The sequence below is a fragment of the Ammospiza nelsoni genome, chromosome 31, assembly GCF_027579445.1.
Source record: "Ammospiza nelsoni isolate bAmmNel1 chromosome 31, bAmmNel1.pri, whole genome shotgun sequence".
Taxonomy (NCBI): domain Eukaryota; kingdom Metazoa; phylum Chordata; class Aves; order Passeriformes; family Passerellidae; genus Ammospiza; species Ammospiza nelsoni.
In genome coordinates this window covers 3598898-3619032 of record NC_080663.1, presented here as the reverse complement: position 1 = coordinate 3619032, position 20135 = coordinate 3598898, and the positions used below count along the sequence as shown (strand labels likewise).

The 20135-nt window shown below is 49.4% G+C and overlaps 1 protein-coding gene across 5 annotated transcripts; it reads left to right on the top strand.

Moving 5' to 3' along the window:
• The first annotated feature begins 5727 nt into the window (after positions 1-5727).
• LOC132085593 (zinc finger protein 239-like) lies at positions 5728-18714 on the top strand. 5 transcript variants are annotated; one of them, XR_009420239.1, is made up of 6 exons: positions 5728-5827; positions 10533-10605; positions 10803-11799; positions 13336-14250; positions 16484-16629; positions 18593-18714. XR_009420239.1 is itself a non-coding variant. In XM_059491059.1 (4 exons), exons 3-4 carry the CDS (start codon positions 10817-10819, stop codon positions 13397-13399), a joined length of 1047 nt encoding a protein of 348 aa, XP_059347042.1. In that variant the 5' UTR covers positions 5728-5827; positions 10533-10605; positions 10803-10816; the 3' UTR covers positions 13400-14959. The 5 variants fall into 5 exon arrangements, 2 of the variants coding, with proteins under 2 accessions (XP_059347042.1, XP_059347043.1); XR_009420240.1 differs by lacking the exon at positions 18593-18714 and adding an exon at positions 16720-17002; XR_009420238.1 differs by lacking the exon at positions 18593-18714 and having other exon boundaries at positions 16484-17002.
• Positions 18715-20135: the final 1421 nt, after the last annotated feature.

Below are 20135 nucleotides of genomic sequence, written 5' to 3'. Positions count from 1 at the left end.
CTCTCTGCTCGCACACGGTGCTGCCATTGACCAGCCTGAGCTGTTTCCTGAAGCACAGGGAAAGGTGAGGCGGGGCATGGCAGCTCCTGCCCCCTCAGCAGCCTGGGGAGGCTGCAGGGACAGCGTGGCGACAGTGCCATCGGCCCTTCTGTGCCCTGCCTGTGCCTGTCCGCGCCACACTGTGGTGTGTGAGCCCTCCAGTGGGTGTGCGATGTGTGTGCGATGTGTGGCACCGTGGGCACTCCAGCACGGTCACCAACCCTCAGCCCCTCTGGTGGCCACTGGGGGGGCCCAGCACAGCGGCGATGGTGGGTCCCTCCCGCTCTGCCACAGTGGCATTTGGGGGGCATGGCAGGGACTCGTGAGGGCGGGCCGGAGCAGGAGCCAGATTTGGGCTGGGAGGGGACACTGGGACACTCCAAAAATCCACCCAAATTGTCCCACCACCCTCCCCCAGCCAGCCCAACTTCACCTCCAGGACATTTTCAAAGTGCCCTAAAAGTTGTGCCTGGTTCGGGGGACAAGGGTGATTTGCAGAAACAAACAAACTCCACAACTTTTGTGAAAGCTGTAGAGCTGGTATGTTTATTGCAGTGCTGGACACATGTGGGAATTATTCCCCTAAAATGAAATGCCTACCTCTGGGAACTCCAGATCTCCTTTTATTTCCCTCTCAAATACATATACATGCAATTTCACAATAGGTTCATACATACTCATTCTACTGATTTCGTGTGACATTTGCCAATAATTCTACTTTCTGACAAAGAACTCCTGGGTCAGGTTGCCCTGCTCTGTCTGCCCCACCCCTCCCCTGTTATCTCTTGTCCTTCAGCTGAAGGAGTCCCTCCAAACACAGGCCCTTCAAGAGAGCAGGCAGTCAGACTAAACAGCAAGCTACAGACTTAACTCAAAGATGTACATTTCACCTAAATCAAAATGGATTTCTACTCTGGAAAATTTCCACTCTGCCTCAAGGGGGAGGAACATCAAGATCCCCTCACACCCATGTGTCAGTATCTTCAAGCCCAGCCAGGAGCAGCAGCAGGGCCAAGGTTGACAAATTTCCCCCACACTGATGACACAGCCAGACACGTGGGAGGCTGCCTCAGGCTTTATTGTCCACCAGCATTCCAGGAGGGAACAGAAAATCCTCCTGCAGACGCTGATTCCGTAGGCTCGCAATGGTTCCTTGCTTCCATGGGGCTCTGTCAAGCCATAGCAGAACCTTGGTGCCATATTGTTCCACAGCCTCACAATGTTCTCCTGGGTTCCGTGAGGCCCCTCTGTGGCACACCGCAGCCTTGGTTCCATGAGGGTCTCTTGGGCTCCCTAAGGCCCCACCAAGTCTCATTAGAGTCCTGTTTCCGTTGGGTTCAATAACCTCACAATGCTCTCCTGTGTTCCTTAATGCTGTGACATATTTGAACTGTGGCTCAACGAGGCTCCACAAACTCATTGGGCTCTCTTGGGTTCCATGCTGCAAGCCTTTCTCACGAGTTCCATGGACTGACAGTGGCCATCTGCATTCCATGAGGTCCAGCTGGATCACATCAGAGCCTTGCTTTCATGAGGTTCTAATCCCTCACTGGGGTCTCCTGAACTTCACGAGGCCCCACTGTGTCACACTGCAGCCTTGGTCCCATGAGGTTCCAAACCCTCTCACGATGGTGTCTTTGCTTCAGTGAGGTTTCTCTGAGTCACAGTAGAGCCCTTGTTCCATTGGGCTCCAAAACTGTGGGGAATAAGAAAAGCCTTACAGAATAAGGACCTTTCCCACCTTTGTTCAGTCCTGTTCATTCTGTTCACCAAAAGGTGTTCTGGGGAGGTTCAGCTGTGGGTCGATGGCCAGAGAGTGGGTTGGTGGTTGCCTCATGTGTGAGGCATGGATTGGCTGAGGAGATGCGTGGACACCACATGGTCAGAGAGCTGACTGGGTAAAGGGACACATCAATAGCAACACTGCAATGGCAGGCAGACAACGCGTGCTTAGTTTGGTTAAGTTTGGAGCAAGTTTTGACTATAAAAAAGCTCAGTTGGTTACAATGAATTCTTTTCTTCGGAGCAAGCAAGGAGCTCTGCGTGTCTTTGTTCCCCATGCCTATGGCACAGATTTGGGCTTCACTCCCTGAAAAACACCAATGCATCCAGAGCTCTAAAATGAGTATGGACCTGTATGAACCAGCACCAACCAGTATAGACTGGTATAGGCCAGTATAGACCAGTATGAACCAGTACACACTTGTAAGGGCTCTCCCAGTCCCTCCCAGTCTGCTTTTAACCCTTCCCAGTGCCCTTCCAGTATAAACCAGTAACCCCAAACTCCCTTTTAACCCTTTTTTACCCCCTTTAAACCGTTCCAGTTCAAACCAGTGCCCTCCCAGTATAAACCAGTACAAACCAATACACACGGTTCCCTCCCAGTGCTCCTAGTCCCCACAGGGTCCAGCAGATGTCCACCAGGATGATGCTGGTCAAGGACAGCACCTGGCCGGGTGGCACCCCCTGTGGGGCACGTAAATCCCAGTTCAAACCAGTAGAAACCAGTAGAGCCCCAGGAAATCCCAATTTCATCCCAGTAACATCTAGTACCATTAAGGGCAACACCTGGGCATGGGATGGCCCCTGCTGGACCATGCCAGGTCCAAACCAGTATAAACCAGTATAGACCAAGTAAATGCCAATGCCCTCCCAATCCCCTCCCAGTGCAGCCCAGTAAGCCCCCAGGGATTTCCCAGTTCATCCCAGTAACTCCCACTGACCTCCCAGTATGGCCCAGTTACCCTCCGAGTTCAAACCAGTAACTCCCAGTTCATCCATTCATCCCAGTCCCTCCCAGTAACCCCCCAGTTCAAACCAGTGACCTCCCCCAGTATAAACCAGTCACCTCCCACTATGGAACAGTAACATCCCAGTGACCTCCCAGTCCCTTCCAGTCCAAAACCAGTATAAACCAGCAAAAAAATCACCCTTCAACCCTTATTGATCCCTTTTTAAAATGCTTTAATGCCCTCCCAGTCCCGCCCCCAGTACAAACCAGTACAAACCGGCACCCCCAGTAAGGTGTCCATGGCCTCCCAATACTGCCTCAGTTTCCCCTCCTGCCGCTGGTGCCAGGCAGAGTCTGGGGGGTGGAGCTTGTCTGCCATGCTGGGACAGGGAACTGGGATGTACTGGGAGCACTGGGAGGGACTGGAAGGCTCCTGGTGGGCACTGGGGGTCACTGGGAGGAGACTGGGACTAACTGGGAGAGACTGGGATGTGGCTGGGAGGGACTGATGGCAACTGGAATACACTGAGAAGGGGTTTGTGGGCACTGGGTGGGACTGGGATGTACTGGGAGGAACTGGGAAGTTACTGGTGGACACTGGGGGATCCTGGGAGCCACCGGGAGGAGACTGGAAGTCACTGGAAGGGAACTGGGAGGTCTGGGAGGGGAAACTGGGAGCACTGGGACAAACTGGGAGGGGATTGGTTCATACTTGGAAGGACTGGGAGGAGATTGGGGAGGACTGGGAGGCACTGGGAGATACTGGAAGGGATTTAGAGAACCTGGGAGCAGTGGAGAGTACTGGGAGGGAACTGAGAGGGACTGGGAAGCACTGGGGAAGAACTGGGAGGACTGGTGGGCACTGGACGGGACTGGGAGCACTGGAATGGACTGGGATAAACACGGTGTTCTGGGAAGGAACAGCAATAAACTGGGAGGATGCTGGGGGACATTGGGAGGCACTGGTGGCAACTGGGATGGGCTGGGGTTTGTGGGCACTGGAGGGGACTGGGAGGAACTGGAATATACTGGGAGCTACTGGGAGGAGACTGGGATGGACTGAGAGAAACTGTAAGAGACTAGAGGGGATACTGGGAGCACTGGGATGTGACTGGCAGAGAATGGGAATTGGTTTGTGTGGACTGAATAGGACTGGGAGGGACTTGAACACACTGGGACATACTGGGAAGTTACTGGGTGGTAATTGGTGGGCACTGGGAGGAGACTGGGAGTAACTGGAAGGGCACTGGGAGGCGATTCATGGGGACTGGGATGGACTGGGATGTGAAAAATGCATGTATTTTATGATTGGCTTTTCCCAAATATTAAAATGAATATTATATGTGTTGTGTTAGAAAACAATGCTGTATTAATTCTCTTAAGTACTGTGTTAAATATAGTTTTAGGTTATAAAAATTGTTAAAATAGAAACTGTGCTATGGAAGATGCTTTGTTTAAAGGAAAGGACTTGCAGCGAGATAGCAGCCACAGGACACCTGAATCTTTCAGAGAAAAAGAATTTATTGGCCTCTTATCAGAAGAAACGAACTTCTTCCCGCCTCGGAGGCGCTGTTAGGATTGGAGGGGAGAAGTTGACACTGACCAGACAGAATCCTGTGTTTGAATGGAATTTATGCATCGTGTATGAAGTGTATGAATATGCAACAGGCTATTGTTCTTAAGGGTTAATCCTTTGTTAACGTGGGTCCTTTTTCGGCTCCTGACGCCCAGAAAAAGGTACTCGGATGTCTGTAACTCTTTGCTTTTATTGTCTCATATTGTCCTAATTCAATTTGTCCAAATTGTTATTACTCTAATCGTGTTAGTATTCTTTTTAACCATTTTATTACTATTAAACTTCTAAAAATTTTAAAAACAAGTGATTGGCGTTTTTCACAGGGAGAAACTGGGTGGGGACTGGGAAGTTACTGGGAGGTTGCTGGCGGGCACCGGGGGTACCGGGAGGGCACTGGGAGGGCTCTGGGATGGACTGGGGAAGGTGCATGGGAAGGTTATTGGGAGGCACTGGGGAATGGGTGTGAAATACAAAGCTGTGTTTCGTGTCAGGCACAAACAGGCATTTGTGATGTGTGCATTTGTGAATGCGAAATGTGTGGACCCCGACCATGGGAGAGCTGTGAATTCCAATAATAACTGAGGAAAATAAAGCATGGAAAAAGGCCTTTGGAACTATCTTTTGTTTGCAATTAACCCTGGTTGATTTTGGAGCATTGGAATTAAGGTGTTAAAGATGTTGCTTTTTGCTTGCATTTAATCCATAAGAAGCTCTGCAATAATAACCTTTTGAAGTATAATTTTAGAATATTGTATCCTTGAAACTATAGCTTTGGAATATATATAAAGGAAATATGTTTATCTCACGCCTTATTGAAGCAGAGAAAAACAGCTTGAGAAAGGAAGATGAACATCAACTGAAGGATTTATGGTTTCAACCAAAGGGAAGCTGGACATCACTGTTATGAGATTTAGAGTCTCTGCAATTAAAAGGTGGGCACACATCTGGGGAGCTGGACCCCACCAGATGGGATTCATCTTTCTTCTTTCGGAAACTGGACCATCACCATCTGGGGATACTCCTTTGAGATACATCCTGAGAGATTAAAATCACAATAGTGTATAGAATTGTGATGTAATAATTTGGAATAGAAATTGCTGATGAGTAAAAATCGGAAATAGAAACTGTTGAAAAAAAAAATGATGGGGACCCCTATAAATACCTGTAACCATCAATTATCGGTGTACAGTTGGAGGGAAAACTTCCCCCACTGTACCCGGCGCTGTATCGCTCATACTTTACCATATTAAACAATAAATTGATTGCTGCTTGAATACTGGCCTACTCAAGCTTCTTATTCATAACATGGAGGAGGGAGCGGCCTCCGGGCCCTGCCGCTTCCATTCCCGCGGGGCGGGGCGGTCCGCAACCATTTCCTCTGCTCGCCGCGGGGCTCCGGGGCCTGCAGGCAACGCCGCGGCTCAGGGAGGTCCCGGCGGAGCCCAGCGGGTGCCAGGGCCCTTCCGGTGACCCCGGTGCCGGTGAGTTTCCCCCGGCCGCAAACGGGACCGGCGGGGCGGCGGCTGAGGGCGGCTGAGGCGGCGCGGGGGCTGCCGGCAGCGCTGCGGGCGCTCTGTGGGACGCGGCGGTGGCTCCGCTCCCCGCGCTCCGCTCCCCGCTCCCCGCGCTCCGCGCCCCGCTCCCCGCTCCCGCTCCCCGCTCCCCGCTCACCGCTCCCCGCTCCCCGCTCACCGCTCCCCGCTCACCGCTCCCGCTCCCCGCGCTCCGCGCCCCGCTCCCCGCTCCCCGCGCTCCGCTCCCCGCGCTCCGCTCCCCGCGCCCCGCTCCCCGCTCCCCGCGCTCCGCTCCCCGCTCCCCGCTCCCCGCTCCCCGCTCCCCGCTCCCGCTCCCCGCTCCCCGCGCTTCGCGCCCCGCTCCCCGCTCCCCGCGCTCCGCTCCCCGCGCTCCGCTCCCCGCTCCCCGCGCTCCGCTCCCCGCGCTCCGCTCCCCGCTCCCCGCTCCCCGCTCCCCGCTCCCCGCTCCCGCTCCCCGCTCCCCGCTCCCGCTCCCCGCTCCCCGCGCTCCGCGCTCCGGCAGGCCTCAGCAGGCCTCAGCAGGCCTCAGTGCAGCGCCAGGGAGGTGATGAGGGGGAAACGCGGGCTGGGTGGGTCGGGGTGGGTGAGTGTGTGTGGAATTAACCCACCATGTCAGAGGTTTATGTCCAAAAAGTAGACAGAGGGGTCTTGTAACTTTATTCGAGTAAAGGGTGAGGCCATGGGGCATTTCCCGTGGGGTCTCTCAGATGGTTGGAGGATGCAGCCTCTCTTTTATCTTAAAATCCCTGCTGCATCACCCTCTTCCTTTTTCCCACGGCCAAGGTAATCAGAAGGTACAGAGTTACTGAATCGCCTGCTCTATGCACCCCCTCCCAATATGCACCCCCCTTTCATTATATAAAAGAAAGAAAAACCTACTCATTATTTGACTAAGTCTTTGTTCTCATGCTCTAGGTTCAGGAATTTAATAGGGCCTTGGCTGAGCAACAGTCTGTGTTGATCAGTAACATTCTCTAGAGCTAATAGCTTCTTTTGTTACTTCCCCATCTCTGAGTGCATGGCCCTATCCCCAAGCAGATTCACACTGTCTGTTTGCAAAGACACATTCATCTTATTTGTTTCAATCCCTCCTCTTTTATTTTCTTAGTAATTGCCTTTACAAACTTTAAATACCATTGATTTAATCTTTTCTTCCTGGGTCTTCTTTGACCCAATGACATAATTCTGTCCTTGAGTTGTTCAATTTTCCACAAACTCCTCCTTTTTATGCTAATAGATAATATAATACTATCTGATGTAGATAATATAATACTATCTGATGTTGAAATGTTCCATTTCTCATCTGACTGGGTTTCATTCCATCTGCCTCAGTATTTGCAACAATCATAAGGAGGGCAGTTGGGGGTCCAACAGACTAAACCCAAAGGTAAGGTTTATTCACAAATGCTTTTTCCTGCATTTGTGAATAAACGCCCGTCCTTTTTAGGCAATAAATACCTCTTTCAGAGCAGTGAAGCTGCCATGGACTTCCTTCCTCATCCCAAAATCCCGTTCCATTATGGACCTCACTCGAGGTGCTGACCCACCATTTAAGTGCGGCTTGGCTGGCCACCCATGGCCAGCTTTCAGGTGCTCATGCCCCTCCTGACCCAACAATTGCTAAGGTTAAGAACTTCTGCTGCTTCTTCTCCTAAGGCTGCAAATTGATTCTCCCACCTCTGGCCCAACCCTGACTGACAATATAAACTATTAAGGAAAATATTCTAATAGTGTAATCTAATTATTTAGTCAAATTCTCACATTGTCTTCCCCACCACCTGTGGCAACCGAAGGCACAGAAACAATTTAAGAAAGAAAACAGCGACAATAAGGATTGTCCTGCCAGTGGCTGGAGCTGGCAGAGGAGGGTGGCCAGGATTGCAGAGGATTCCAGGCGAGGATCTGTGGGCAGGCGCAGGGGCTTGGCCCGCTGTGGAGCCCTGGCTGCTGCTGCGTTGCCTTCAGGGCAGGCTCAGGGGCGGCCTCGCATCCTCCTGCTGCGGGCGGGAAGTGCAAATCTCCGGGGCTCCAGAGCCCTTGAGGCCAGGCTGAGGGGTCCCCCCGTGTTGAGCTGTGCTGGCGGCTGTTTCTGGCCTCAGGGACACTTGGCATGGGCCCCTTGGCCACCAGTGGTGCTGCTTTGCACTCCTTGGGCAGGAGCCGATGTCCTGGCTGGGTGTTGGCAGCAGCAAAGTGCCAGGGCAGGCTGTGTGCCAGCCCAGCTTCCTGTGGGAGAGATTTCACAAGAGACAGGATTCTGGCCACAGACTGCCTTAAATGCACATCCCTCGTCTCCACCCTGCTCTAGGTGGAGAATTACCAGGGTAAGGAATTCCAGACATCAGTTCCAAGGGCGATAATTGAATATCTGCCCTGAGTCTGTCTCTTCTTCTTGCCAGAGCCAATGGCAAAAGCCGTACCCATGGCGTCTTGGTTTCTGTTTCTAGCTTCAAAAGGTGTTTCTTTATTTCTTCACTCGTTTTTTTTCTACCTGACCTGAGCTCTGGGGGTGCCAGGAGGGATGGAGGTTCCATTGTATTCCTAAACCAGTCCTAACCCCTTGGAGAGTTTTACCTGTAAAATTAGTTCCTCTGTCTGAGTCTATTGCATCCATGATCCCATATCTTCAAATTATTTGTTCCAAAAATACTTATGTAACTGATCCTGTAGTTGCTGAAGCACTTGGAAATGCTTCTGGCCACCCTGTTAGCTGACATGCAGTTACCAGAAGATATTTAAGCCTTCCCACTTGGGGCAGTCTGGTAAAATCCATCTGCCAACTTTGGAAGGGACATAGGACAAGGCCCAAGGCCTCCCTCCTCTGGCAAGTTTCTTTTTAACTTGCTGTTGTGAGAAACAACTGCTCACTTTGAAAATTTAAAAGGTTTATTAAACCTTGGCAAAAATACAACAAAAGGACTGCATAAGGAAAAATTCGCAGCACTGGGAAGTACCCTCATGGATATCATGTGGCCAGTTCATTTTCAAGCTGGATGCTCAGTGTTTTATACCCCTGGCCCCTCCCAAAGTCTGTCAGTCAGCTCTTCTGTGCCATTTCTTGGTGGAGATGCTTTCTTGTAAGGGGATTGGAGGTCAGGTGTTGCCATGCCCACCCCCTGAGCACCAAGCTTCCGTTCCAACTGTCCCGTGCAAGGCGGGTGTGCACACCTTCTTTCTGCTTGTCTTAGACAGCAATACAGAGGGGGAAAGGATCTATGGGGAGAACAGAGGACATCTAAACTAGAATAACATAACTATACATCACTATAGCTTTTCTTAATATACACACAATAGTCATCCCTTAATTGTGAGAGCCAATCATCTCATTATCTACCTATAGCAGTGTCTAGCAGATGGTTTTTTGTCTCATATAGTTTTTGGGGTCCCTTGTTTTGTTTTTGTCTGGGATGGTTGCTGCTCCGGGAGTATTGCAATGAGTGGGAGCCAGGTTGGGGTTTGCAGAGAGAGTCTGGGGCAGGGTGTGGGGCAGCTCCTTTCCTTCCAGCCAGCTGTTGGAGTGGCCACACTGCTGGTGTTTCTGACCGGGGATCCTGCTGCTTCCGTGGGTTCTGTCTGTTTCTTTTTGTTTCTTTTCCTTTGGTGCTGTGACTGGGCTTGCTGGCTTGCTTCTCTGCTGCTTGGGAGCCCAGAGCCGGTGCGTGCCGTGCCCCGAGTGGGAGCGCCCCGTTCCCCACCAGGGGCTGCCTCCTCTGCACAAATCCAGAGCCCAGGACCAGGCACTGCCGTGAGGAACGCAGGGAGCGATTCCCTGTGGGCCCCACTGACAGACTGTGACCCAACACCTGGACACCCCCAGCCTCGGGCAGGGCCCTGGGGTTTCTGCTGCCTCTCGCCTGCTGCCCCGGGTGAGCCTGCCCTGCCATTGCAGCTTGCTGCTCCTGAAGTTGTGCCTGTAGCTGCTATCCATGGGGAGCACTGGGACCAGCTGCCCTGGGGGGTTTGTAAAGGAAATCCCTTTTCCATCCATTAATTTCAAAATTATAATAATTATGAGGAAAGGTGGTCATATTCTCCATTCCTAGGTTCCAGCCTTCCTCGGCCAACACGTCTTTCAAACCTTGGTGTTAGCACAAATCAAGCAACCTTTAGGAGCCTGTTTTGCCATACCAAAAATACCCAAGGACATCTTGAGGAAGGCTTCTGCCAATCCTCAGGAACTCCAAGGGCTCCCTGCATGGAGCTGTTTCAATATTTGTAAGGCCAGAGGCTTTGCTATCCGGCCCTGGCAGCCCGGTGGAGTGGTGGAGCCTGGAGATGAGCAGGGTCCAGGAGATGAAAGGGTCACTGAGAGAGGGGTGAGCCTTGAGTGCCTACAGTGGGGGGAGCCTGGGACCCCTGGGAGCCAAAGCAGAATTAAGGGAGAAGGGACTTGTGGGACCTGCAAAACCCTCCAGGCATCCCAAAGCAGGACCCCAGAGGGGGAGAATCCACAGGACCCCCAGCAGCCCCAAGAAGGGGGGCCTCAGAACCTCAGAGTGAGGAGATTAGAAAGGGAAAGGCTTGTTTGGGATTCACTCTTGATTATTGGAGGTTTTACAGACATCAGACACCTGGTGACTTCTAGAGATGGACTTGGGCAGGAGGAACACCCAACCCAAGGCACTCACACCTTGTTTACCCCCCAAACCAGGATTTCTCCTTCTCAAAGCTTGGTCAGATGGAGAAGGAGGCTGCAAGGAAGATGGCCCGGGACACTGAGGCAGGTGAGGAGGAACTCAGTGCCCCTTTCCCCCTCTCTGCTGCTCCATCTCCCAGCTCAGCACGGCCCCGGCTGCAGCACAGCCCCGGTGCTGGTGCTGTCCTGCCAGGGAGTATCTCTGGAGATACTTTGGGAGTATCTCTTGCCCCTTCCCTCTGGCACAGAGGCAAATCCCATCCTCTCCTTGTCCTTCTCCCCCAGAATAGGAGCGGAGGATGGAGAGCAGGGAGGACAAATCCCCGCAGCAGGACCTTGTGGAAGAGGCCGTTTTGAGCGATTCCATAGTGCAGGAATCCAACGGGAAGGAAAAGCCCCAGAGATCCCGCACGAGGAGGGGCTGCAAACCCAGCCCTGGCGTCTGTGAGGAGGAAAGACCTGCCCTGTGCCAGGAGGGTGGACAGAGCTTCAGCCAGAGCTCAGACATGGTGGTCACTGAGCACCATCGAAGCAGGGAGAAGTCATACAAGTGTGGGGAATGTGAGAGGAGCTTCAGCCACATCTCCAACCTGAAGAAACACCAGAGGATCCACACTGGGGAGAAGCCCTACAAGTGTAGGGAATGTGGGAAGAGCTTCAGCCGTAGCAACAACCTGGCCCGTCATGAGAATACTCATGATAATGAAAGGCCTTGCAAGCGCTCTGAACGTGGGAAGAGCTTTAGAGAGACATCCAGACTAAACCAGCACAAGATAAATTGCTCTGGGGAACAGCCCTATGTGTGTGAGGAATGTGGGAAGAACTTCAGCCGGAAATCCAACCTGGTCCGCCACAAGAGGATCCACACTGAGGAGAGGCCCCACAAATGTCCCAAATGTGGGAAGAGCTTCAGCCAGAGCACCCACTTGGATGTCCACCAGTGCATTGACACCAGGGAGCAGCCCAACAACTGTGAGAAATGTGGGAAGAGCTTCAGGAAGATTCACAACCACCTGTGTGTGGAAATCAGGATATGTGACAGCTACAAGTGCTGGACATGTGAGAAGAGCTTCAACAAGAGGTTCCACCTCATAGTCCACATGCGCACCCACACTGGGCAGCAGCCCTACAGGTGTGAGCAGTGTGGGAAGAGCTTCAGAGATCGCTCCAACCTGAACCACCACCGGCGGACCCACACTGGGGCACGGCCCTACCTGTGTGAGCAGTGTGGGAAGAGCTTCCCCAGGGGCTCCCACTTGTCCCAGCACCGACAGAGGCACTGGTAAGGAAAGCTCCGCAAATGCCCTGACTGCAGGGATCTTGGGACATCCCACATTTTGGAAGTGGTTTTGGGGCACTCCCCAGCTCTTGGGGGGTTCCTGAGAGCAGCTCCATGGAGCCCCATTGCCAGGGTGGTTGTCTTGGGCACGAGCTCAGAGCTGTAGCCAGAGTCTGTAGCCTCGGTGTTGGAGAGCAGAGAAATGATGAACAGTCCCAGACATCTCCAGTGTGAATTGGGAGGTCAGAGCAAGTTCTGTGTAGGTGGGGTGGCTGCTGCCCCACCCCAGCCACTGCAGCCTCTGGCCCAGCCCCAAAGTGGCTGCCAGGCCCGTGGCACCCCAAAAACCCCACATGTGAGAGGGACCAGAGCAGGTAAAGGCCATGACACAGGTGTGACACTGACACATCCCATATCAGCTGAGATGACTCTAGATCTAAAGCCATGGCTGTGGATATTTCTTTCCTTTTTCTCTCTCTTGCTCTGTCTCTCCCTCTCACTCCTTTCCTGACTTCTCAAAATCTGGATAACTTGAAGTTGGACAGGTTAGTTTGCTGAGTCAGTGCTTTGTGAAGTGCCTTACCATAATTCCAGGTTTAATATAAGTTATAAGCTAAATTAAACACTTCCCCTCTGTAAATTGTTAAGTCTTAAGTTGGGTTAAATACTGTTAATTGCTGTTCCTTTGCTAAATTGTTATGTTTAAGATATAAGTTAAGGTTAAGTTAAATTTGAGTGTTTGAGTGCTGTTAAGCCTTTAGGCCATATTCCCTTTATCCTTCCCCCCACTGTCCTTTTGTCAGATGCACCTAAACACACATGGACAGTTCTTGGTCCATTTCTGGTTTGATTGCCTGGATTTTGTTTTGCTTTGTTGTTGCTTTGTTTCCTTGCTGTGCCTGAAGTCTCCAGTCACAGGCAGAGTGACTCTTGCCAAGGAACTTTGTCGTGCCTCACCACCTGTGCTTCTAATTGGTGATTTTTGTCAAATATGCTAATTTGCTAAACTTATAAACTATTTACCCCATGGTGGGGTGGGCATTTTGTGGACATCTTCCATATTTGCCCCTTGGAGGCCTCTAATAAAGACCAGCCTTTATATTGCCTCCTGAACTGATATTATCTCCAAAGGGTGTTATTTCATTTCTAAGGCTTTTAAGGCATCAGTTTTTCTGGCATCTCAGATGGGACTGGACCCAGCAGCCTCCCTCTGGGCCAGAAACATATGGCAAGGAACTCTTTCCTGCTGAAGACTTTTAAGAATTTCCGTGCAGTGACGTGAGGGGTGAGGAACCATGGTCCCAGGACCCCACAGGAGGTAACATAAAGGCAGCTCTTTTTGTTGTGTAGCGTGAAATTGTGCATTTGTGTGTTTTCAGGAAAATCAAGGCTCTTAGAAACCAAATTGTAATATTTTACAGGATCCCACCTGTTTCATAAGGTTTGTTAGGCCACTTGTTCTGTCCCAGCGGGGTGAGGGAATTTACTTATGGGGTTGTTTCTCAAGGGTTTTTTTTTCCCTCTCATCACTTTTTCTAGCTCTTCTACAGCCACGGTGGGCGAAGGCAGAGGCCGAATCCAAAGGCTGATGTCACCTTTGTAGCTGAAAGCTGAGACCTTCTTTCAACCTTTAAAGTATGAATTAGGAAAACACTGGGTGATGCATCACTCACCCTATTTGCCAAATGCTTCTAAGAAGGATCTGTTGGAATTTTGCAAAGTGTGGAGAATAACAGATAGTTGAGGATGGTTTACTGAATTAAATTTTAAAAATACCTCCTGCATCCCTGTGAATAAGAAAGGCCAAGGACTGAGCCAAGGAAAGAATGTAAAAATATGGACTGATTCTGAATATGCATTTAATGTTTTCGGTGAGGTCATCTGGAAAGAGAGAGGACTGGCAACTGTTCAAGGGCTGGAGTTGAACACACTGAACAGACCCATCCACTGCTACAGAGTATTAAGGAGTCTGGAGAAGCAGCCTTTATACATTGCAAGATTCATCAAAATGGGGAAGCAACTCTTGAGTTAGAGAATCTTTTTGTTGATAAAATAGTAAAAGAAGCAAGAAAAAGGATCTTAACAGTGGTGCTACAGAAGGAAATGACAAGGTTTGCCCCAAAATGTGATCAACAGAGCCATCAGTTTTCTGGCACAAAGGTTGAAATCAAGGAAAGTGAATGGACTGTTACAGCAGAGGGACAGACTGTAGTCCCACCTCAGCGAGAACATGAAAACACTTGCAGGGGAACAAGAAACCTTTTGAAACATTAAGAAAGCAGTAACAGAAAGGGAAAAAAAACTGATATTGTACAATCTAACAAATGTGAAATCTTCTCTGGAACCCACCCAAACATGAGCAAAAGAGTTGTGTTAGAAATATCAGAGCCAGGGTGTTCTCCTGGACATTGTTGGCAAATAAATTCTACTGAGTTACACCCAAAAAGGATGCAGGTATGTATTAGGGGTAGGTGATACCTTTAGTGGATGGTCTGAGGCTTACCCCTGTTGCACCAACACAACAAAAGGAAGTGGTGGATATTTTACTAAATCATATAATTCCAGTGTTTGGGGTTCCTTTGGAGTTGGTCCCCCTGTGATTGGAGATGTTAGTCAAATGTTGGGAATTGTTTGGGATCTTTAAATTCCCTACACACCTGTGACTGGAACCCTCAAAGCACAGATATATATAAAATTTGTTGGAAACATCCATGACATAAGTTCAGGTTTTACCCAGAGCCTTACTGAGAATCCACATACAACCAAAGTGTTGCAGTAAGGTAGAAAAACTATTTTAAAAGGCCTCATAAAATCAGGCCTGCTCTGTTAGATCAGTGACCTTGTCAAGCTAGCACTTTGCAAGTTCCCATGTGAAAGCAATCCTGGTGTGAAGAGCTCATTAACATAACAATTTATTCCTGGGTGAAAAACAACTAGTGCCCGCATAAACATTAAATCTATCCCATGAGAACCAGAAGAGAAAATATGTAAACAATTTTATAGAGAGATTTGATGGACAAGTAAAGTATCTCTTACTAACCAATAAAGTAATTGGCAAGAAAGCTACTAACCCAATTGGAATCACACACACAAGGTATGTAAAACTGTATAAAAACGAGTTACTTGAATAAAGAATAAGCTTTTTCACCATGAAGAAAATAAAGTCTCATGTGATTTATTCCGATACCAAAGCAAAAAGACAACGTAAGTCCTAATGAAACATCACATGGCAGGCCATATCAAATTGTATATATTATATATGTTATATATATAATTTACATAAATATATAATTATGTATGTATATTCACAGGAGGAATTCATATATGAGGGGAAAAATTAACTTACAGAGGGATTTAATTGTTTGAAGTTCCTCTTTGCAGAAGCTCCAGAGATTTGTCATATTATCTGGGGAAATCTCTGCTGAAACAGCTGGAAAACAGAGACTGACACAAATCAGGATGATGTGGTTTAAATTGTTCTTTTTGTGCTTCTTATCTGCACAGTTGGTAACCATAACTCAAGTTTGGCCCCAAAATTTGCATGTAAATGGAGCCCAAAGTGTATCCAAAAGCTCTTCATAAGAACAACTTGTCAGGGTGATACTGGATATGTGAGAATCTGTCCTGGTAGGTTTGCCTGATAAAGATCAGGCCTGTGCTCTTGGGGCTGTAATTCCACACATTATATCTGATCACATCAAGGATTATTGGACACGCTGAAAGGCAAAACTTCAAACGCAATTTCAGCCTTACAAGAAGTCCATGATTTTTCTAGTATAGTTTTACCAAACAGGATACCTTTCAATTTCCTACTAGCCACAGAAATATTAATAATGTAGTTGTTATTATGTAGATCAGAGTGTAAGAATTCTTAAAGATTTGGTTGAAATTTGAAAGCAAATTCTACACCAGGTAGCTTTCAAAAGTCTTGTTGAACTTTGGATATATCTTCAGTGCACTCACTTCATGGTTACTGAAGTGGGCCTGAATAGAAAGTGTATAGTTGACATCTATTATATGATGCTGTGGTTAAATATGGAGCAAACTAGACAACATAGTCTCTAAAAAAGAGGAATTATGCAGAATTTCTGCCTTTTTTCTTTTATATAGTCTCTGCATTCTTTACTCATTTACAATAACAAACTACAGAGCTGTATTTGTAGCTCTGTAGTCTGTTATTGTAGCTTAGCTTCATTATTTCCCTACACAGAAGGACAAAACACATTTCAAAGCCTCTATCCTGTCTTGGTTCTCCTTAGAAACCAAGGTCAAAACCAGCTCTTGAGGACCAATTCTCATAAAGTACAGTCCCGTTGGAGGGTGTTCTGGGGTGACGTTATGATGCTTGTATCCCCCATCATGTGTTCTGTCTGTGCTGGGTGTTCTGTTCTGTGCCTTCAAGGCTGGCTGAAAGCAAAGGCGGGGAGAAGAAGCACAGAGTTTGTTATCAGCCTCACTCACTCACTCACTCACTCACTCACTCACTCACTCACTCACTCACTCCCTCACTCACTCACTCACTCACTCACTCACTCACTCACTCCTCCACATTTGGCTAGACCGTTGATGTCTAGGCACAGACAGGGCAGAACAGCATGCTCCTTTTGCTTTTTACTTAGTTGGTTAGTTTAGCTAGCTAAGGCAGTCTGAGTTCTCCCTGGACTGTTTTTCTTTCCCTTTTTCTTAGAGCCATTTGAAGCTGCTCCAGAGCGGGACCTGGGGAATCACCCAGAGCTCAGACTCTGCAGCCTTTGCCAGCGCCAGAGGGACCGAGAACGGAGCGACCACCCAGCAGAGACACTTTCTGAATTTGTCATCTCTTCAGAGCAGCAAGTGAGTGTTGTCATCTGGTATTGTTCATTCTGTGAGCTGGGGAGTGCTTTACCTATTAAATAAACAGGTTTTTTCCACTTCTCTCTGAAGAAATTCGTCCCGAACTGATTGAAGAAGAGAGGCTGTGTAGGTTGGCTTTCTGGAGGGGCCCCTTTTGGAGGCTTTGTCCTAAACCAAGACCAGAGATGGGGAAGGCTTAGAAGACCATGGGGGGAATTGCATCACCACTTGCACTCCTAATTGGTGATTTTTGTCATCAATGCTAATCTGCGAAACTTGCAAAACTGTATTCACCCTTTGTGGTGGGTGTGGGCATTTTGTGGACATTTTTCATATCTACTCCTGGAGGCCTTCAATAAAGACCAGCTTTTATATTACCTCCTATACAAATACTATCTCCAAAAGGTGTTGCTTTATTTCTCGGTTCTTTAAGGCCTCACAGAGTGACATAATGACATCTTGGGGAACCGAGTGTCACCTGCAAGCACAACAGGGCCTCATGGAACCCAGGTGCCACTTGAATAGTGCCCGGGCACATGGAATTCAGTGTCCATTGTGACACAGCACAGCCACATGGAACTCAGCAGAACATTGTGACAGCATGGAATCTCATGGAACTAAAGCTGTGCTTTGACAAAGTGGGGCCTCCTGGGACACAGGTGCCACTGGGATGTTGCCAGTGCTGGTTTAACCCAGTGCCCACTGTGACACAGCGCAGCCTCATGGAGCTGTCTTGGGGATGGTTCATATCCCATAACCATTTTGAGGTTTCTTTGTTTGGTGTTCATAATGGTCACTGCCTCCCCTCCCCAGCTCTGAGAATATCGCAATGGGTGGAGGGGCAGCCTGGGATCCTGTGGGGGCTGGGCTGATCCAGAGGCTGCTCTTCCTTCAGGCTGGGGTGATCAGCTCAGCAGCCATGCAGCACAGTGCATCTCATTTGAGACACTGTTGCCCTGCAGTTTTGGCCTTTTGCTTTTTTCCTTGTTTTCTTTTTTCTCCTTTGGCACTGTGACTAGGGTTGCCAGCTTGCTTCTCTGCTGCTCTGCCACTTGGGAGCCCAGGGCTGGTGTGCTGGGAGCTGGGAGCACCCCTTCCCCTACCAGGCTGCTCCCTTTGCGTGGTGACCCAGCCTCAGGACCGGACATCACCAGTGAGCCATGCAAAGGAGAAATCTCCCACCCAGCCGCTGCTGTTTTCTGCCACTGCTTAATTAAGGCTTTTTTGCTACACTATAGTGCAACACCCTGCATCCATCAGGACAGCCCGCTGCTTCTGCTTCTGCCACCGCTCCAGGGTTAGTGCTACACTTTCATTCACCGCCCCCCGGGGATCTGCTCCCCTCTGTTCCAGCTGACACTCCGAGGTTCCTGCTGCCGTCCATTTGCCCAGCAGTGGCGCTGAGGCCGGCTGCTCGCCGTGGCTCTGGCGAAAGGAACCCCTTTCTCCCCGTGCCGCCCCCGCAGCCGCCATGGCCGGGGCAGAGGCCGCTGAGCTCGCACTGTTGCCCGATTGATAAATGACACAAAACTCGGATAAGTTTTGTGGGTGCTTTATTAAGGGCCCGGGGAACTGGGGGACTCACGTCCCAAAGTCCGAGCCCCCAAATTCACGTATGGGTGCTTCCCTTTTATACATGCGATTCACAACAAAGTCTCCAAGAAACAGTTCTCCGTTCCCCTTGCCTGGTCCCAGACCCCTTGTGATACATTCCTTGGTTCACAAACAAGATCATTAATCCTCTGCTTATCTTATTCTAAGAGCATTGTATGCTGCCTCCAGACAGGTTAGCATTCTTACTTTCCTGCACTAGTTTAATTATTTATTAAATCCCTAAGACTACCTGCTAGGTTACACACAAAACCCAACACACTTTTCAACGGCTACAAAACTACTTTTTAACAAACCAGTTCACACACAACTCACTATAATATTTTGCTAAATTTCATTTCTTTTCCAACAGCCCCACAGCGCCCCCTGCAGCCGCGGAACGGGCATCGCCCCGCCCTGCCTGCCTGCCGGGGAGCCGCCAGCGCCCCTGCTGGCTGTGCCCGGAACTGCACCCATGGCGAGGTCCTTGACAGCTGAGTGAGGGCTCCCTCTGGGATTCTGGTTTTAATATTGTTGCTGCTGGTTTTGTTTTTTTGTCTTGTTATGTATTTATCTATTAGTAAAGAATTGTTATTCTTTTTCCTATATCTTTGCCTGAAAGCCTAGTAATTTCAAAGTTATAATAATTTGGAAGAAAGTAAGGCATGAACCTATCGCAGGAAGGTTCATGCCTTATTTGGCACATACTTGTCTTTTGAGCCAGAACAGGAACTCAGGAGACTATTGTGACTCATGGAATTTCATGGAACCAAGGGTGAATTGTGACACAGTCAGGCCTCATAGAAGCCAGGAGACCATTGTGATGCAATGGGAGCTCATGGAACCAAGTGTCAATTGTGAACATGGCATGGTATCATGGAACCCGGGTGCCACTGAGACGATGGCATGGCTCATGAAAGTGTGGCACCATTGTGACACAGCAGGGCCTCATGGAATCTGGAAGAACATTGTGGGGAAATGGAATGTCATTGAGCCAACTGTCAGTTGTCACCACAGTGGGGCCTTATGGGACACATGAGACCAGTGTAATACTATGGAATGTTGTCAGGGTTTGATGCTGGCGCAATGCCAGTGCCGCCATGAAAATACATGCTCCCTGGTGTCTGCTGTGAGATGGGACCAGGAATAGAGCAAAGCAGGCTCCAACTTAGGAATGAAGAAGAAAAATCTTTATTAACCTACAACTATATATAGAAAGAAACACACACAGAACTCAGAATGAAAACCTTCCAAAACCATTCCTCCTCCCTCCACCAAATTTCCAATATATCCATCCCTCAGATTACCAACTCTCAGTCCACCACCATCCTTTAGATAATCAATTCTCAGTTCAACAAGGAGAGAGGAGTCCCTCTTAGGGACTCCAGGGGTGCCATAGGCTTCCCCTGGAAACACAGTTGAGACCTCTTGTGTTTCCATGTCACACGTGGCACCACCCGGAGATCATTTCCCATGGTGACATCTTCCTTCCATGCCCAGTGCTCTCACCACTGCACGTGGACCAAAGCTGCTTCTAGAGTTCCCCTTTTAAGGATGCTTTTTCCAGTTCCAAAAAAAGCATAGTCTCTCACTTTAGGACACCTGTCCCCCCCAAATTTCACGCCCTGGGGCTGAGGGGTCCCAAGAACAGAGATCTTTTTTCTTCCCTGAAGACTGAGGGCACCAACCACCCTCCTCACCTGTCATCTCTGTTCATGCCACTCCTTCACATCACATCACTGCACTCTCTTGGCTCCAAGCCATGGCCTCCCCCTAAATGCAGTCTCTGTGTCACAGGATAAGTGGTTCTGTCCATGGCTGCACAAGAAAAGTCCAGCCAAAGGCCACTCCATCATCTCCTCCTGCCTAGGATTCTTCTCAACTTCTCTTGTGGCCATTTCCTCTTACCTTATCTC